The 3,868-nt window shown below is 33.8% G+C and overlaps 1 protein-coding gene across 1 annotated transcript; it reads right to left on the bottom strand.

Annotated features, from left to right (window-relative positions):
* Nucleotides 1-1,730: 1,730 nt before the first annotated feature.
* Nucleotides 1,731-3,236, bottom strand: LOC112680410 (sentrin-specific protease 1-like). Its single transcript, XM_025550495.1, has 3 exons — nt 2,981-3,236; nt 2,602-2,893; nt 1,731-2,205 (listed from the first exon to the last, which is right to left on the bottom strand). Exons 1-3 carry the CDS (start codon nt 3,234-3,236, stop codon nt 1,731-1,733), a joined length of 1,023 nt encoding a protein of 340 aa, XP_025406280.1.
* Nucleotides 3,237-3,868: the final 632 nt, after the last annotated feature.

Raw genomic sequence — 3,868 nt, 5'->3', positions numbered from 1 at the left:
GTCTACGGGTACATTATGTATACATTTTTAAGAAGTATAACCTAATCCTCTGATATCCCCGACCTACTCGTTCTGGGTTTCAAACGTTCTTTCATCTTCGTACCAATTATAAAATTGCTTACGTCTCTGCCACCGCGTGGTATTCGATATTGTGTGTACGCGATGTGTATTGTAACAGAGTACCTATCAATTAAAGCTGATGTAGAACTCATTGTTTTCAATTAGCAGAAGACGACGGTAAAATGACTTCGTTATTATTATTATTATGAGCTCTCCCACATGCCGCGCGATCCCCTCGCTAGGGCTTAACACGTGTGTAAAATATGTACGTGTACAAACCGAATACGTTTTGTTAATCAACGACGTTCAGGATGTCGTCGCACGGGGTTAATACACTGTGCGCGCGGCGAGTGTAAATTGGAAGACGAATATTTTATTATATACAGGGTATCTCACGAACACACGCTGCTATATTATAATGTAGACTCTTATGGAATTATAAAATTATTTGAGTTCGGTTTTCTTAGAACGAAACAATAAATAGTAATAATAATTATAATTTAAATATCTCGATCAACGTAGAAGAAATAAAAATCAATAAATCTTCGTGGAACACCCTGTACATAGCTTAGTATTATTATCACTGCTTGATCGCTATTTCTTATGGGTCAGCCGTCGTTGCCGCTTCGTAGTGTGTAATGGCGTCGGTCGCATCGATTATTCCTCGGGTCGAAGGAATTCGTCTCCGACAGGCGGGAAAAAACACAAAGGATCGTATTTATTGTTTTCGTCGACGTATCGTACGCAAGTGCATTCGTGTTGCCGGAAGATCACGTGGATGTTAGTATGTCACATCGAGTGCATTAAAGTAAATTGACCACGACTAAATGCTTTTTGTATGTTAAGTATTTAACATATTGTATAATTTTTATTACTTTTACACGGACAATAGTTTTTTGTTTTTTTTTGTGCGTGGCACAATGACGATAATTTCTATTTATTATTATTTATTTTATTATTTATTTTTATTTATTTCTCATTCGATCATTTTATATTTTCAATATAATATCGATCATACAAGTTCACTTGCAAATAGCTTTAATAATTCTTTTTTAATATGCGTTTTCATAATTCAAACGTCATTCATCTAAGGGTGGTTTTCGTCCATTTTATTTGTAATATTGTAGACGTGATAGTTTCCGACGCCATGTAATACTGCCGAACATTGTACGTCATTGTTCTGAAGTCCGTATATATAAGCCAATTTTGGGTTACCGATCATTTCCAAGGTTTCTGTAAGGAATCGTGTACCGGTTGTTTGCTGAACATTCACATTTACGTATTTATACATTCACGCATTTACAAAAAATTATTTTTCTAAAGTTATTTAATAGAATTAAAAATAATGTGAGTATTTGGTCTACAAATCGCCAACAGGGAGAAATTTTAGCCAGAAAAATAATTCATCGGTAGACGGTAACGGTTTCTCGATATCGGAAAAAAAACTCGATGAACGCCTCAGGTCTGCCAAAAGTCCGATTCCTTCGACAAAACCTTGAGAAAATATATAATTTGTATTTTTATTTAAATTAATGTATTATATTACTTACTATTATCTTAATTCATTATCAATCACTGACTGCAATGTTATAAAAAACTCCCTAAGGGAAAACATTTTTCAAAACCCCCCAAAAGAAAATCCTGGATCCGCCACTGGTGGGACATATAATTTATCTATTGATATTAGACATTTTCAGCCGTGGGTCCGGGGCATCTAGACCGAACAATAAGCGACTTGTCAGTATTTCATAACATATTCTATGTCTGAGCATTGGTATATCGCTCTGGTTGAAGGTCAGTTTCACTCCTCTGGCCAAGTATTCCGCGTTTGCACAGGTAAAAACTCCGCAATCGTCATCGTTAAGTTGTTTCGGACAATCTTCAGCGTGCAATAACTGCCACTCATCGCTATTGAATTCGTTACCAATATTTTTCCTGCTTTCCATTTTCAAGTAGTCTAAAACTACTTTTAGACACTGTAGATTTTTCCCACCTACACTGTCGTAATATTTAATGATTTTGTCTTTGAAATAAATACACACTAGGGTCCAGTGATATTTCTCATAGATTGGTATCAGGACTCTATCATAATTGAAGATGTCTTTTTTGTATTCTCTATTATTGACAGCATCGTAACCGCAAGAACTGTAAAATCATAAATTATAATTTATGAATAATTATTCAATAAATATATTATCGTACTTACGAATATAATAATATAAAAATTGGACATAATGACAAGTACACAGTTCAGAAGTTTGGTTGTTTATTATTTAATAATTATGAGTTCATTCATTTTAAAACGTATTTTGTTTTTGTGTAATGTTGAATTCATTTTATGAAAAATTATGTTGATTTCAATACGATTTTCATAATTTAATTTTTACAATTGATTTAAGTTATTGTATATTGAAAATTATCTTAATTATCTTATTATCTTTATTAACGAAAAAAAATCTAAATGATGATATTTAAATATATTCTCGGTCTACGTGAATGAAAGAGAAAAGCTTAAAAATAGTTACTTGTACATAAACTTACGATAGTATTGTGTAGAAGTACGTATCGAAAGCGTACACATTACAGGGATCCCGGTCTATTATTAACTGCATGTAGTTGGAGATTGCTTCATCGGTCAACCATGACCTTTGTTCGAACACGGTTCTCACATCACCGATCTTGATGGATTTACCCGGGATCACGACTTCTTCATCGTGCCGGTGCATGTTTTGGCCGATAAAGTATAACTTGTCCATTGAGTAACCGGGAAATATATCGTCATTGTCCACTCCGGACACGTCTTCACCTAGTGACCATTGCCTATCGCCAGTACCTGCAGGTGTTTACAAAAAAAAAAAATCTAAATGATGTATAAAAAAACATTGCCACGGTGTTATCTTGAGAAAAAAAAAATGTTAACCGTCCAACGCGCGAAGACCGGCCATTGCGGTCTGCGTGTGTTTTATGTTGCCACCGCCGTCGATCGACTTCATCTTACAAGGTCCCACCTGGCGCATCTTTTTCCCAGATATATGAGCTGACACTTGAAGTTTGCGCTTGTTATACATTGATCGTCGCAAGTTTGCTGACAGGATATTGTTGGAAGGGACTACTTCACCTAAGACAGTCACTGTGTCCTCAGAGTCCGTCACCTCATTTAATTCCATCACACGCATTTTCTTCCCAAGTGTATCGCCTGGCTCTTGACGTTTGCGCTTGTTGATTCGACAACGAGAGTCGTTATCTCTTCTGGATCCGATTTGTAATGAAAATCTTTAATCAGCTTTCTGAAAATCTTTGAAAAGCTTTAATTCGCCGAAGTTATTTTCTAACCAGTTGGTATTGTCACCAAGGCAATATATATACTATAAATACGATTTAAGCCAGAATAATACAACTATATCGTGTCGACGTATAACTTTGTGTATAATCTTTAATTAAATATATTATCTGTAATTGATTTTTATCTTTATTTACCCATCAATTATTCTTATTATTCTGTCTACAAACAGATTGAATAAAAACAATTATTTAAATAAAAAATAAAAAAAATTCCCTAAAAGTCAAATATATGATATTTTTTGAATACATTTTATACCTAAAAACCAATTCGATGATATTTTGAGAACCAGTATTTTTCTCTTCTTACGAGTATTTGAAGTTCCTCTCACTCGCGACTAATAAAATGTTTTATTAAGTCTTAACTTATAAAAAACGAGTTTGATGTTAGAGTTTTATATATTGCAGAATATATGTTAAGAAAAATATCAAAAATTGTATGTTGGTCATATTTTTTAGACTAATTTTT

This window comes from Sipha flava, unplaced genomic scaffold (genome assembly GCF_003268045.1).
Source record: "Sipha flava isolate LNK unplaced genomic scaffold, YSA_version1 176_pilon_pilon, whole genome shotgun sequence".
In the NCBI taxonomy this organism is placed as follows: domain Eukaryota; kingdom Metazoa; phylum Arthropoda; class Insecta; order Hemiptera; family Aphididae; genus Sipha; species Sipha flava.
Note: the sequence above shows the minus strand (reverse complement) of the source record. Positions and strands in the feature narration are given on the sequence as shown.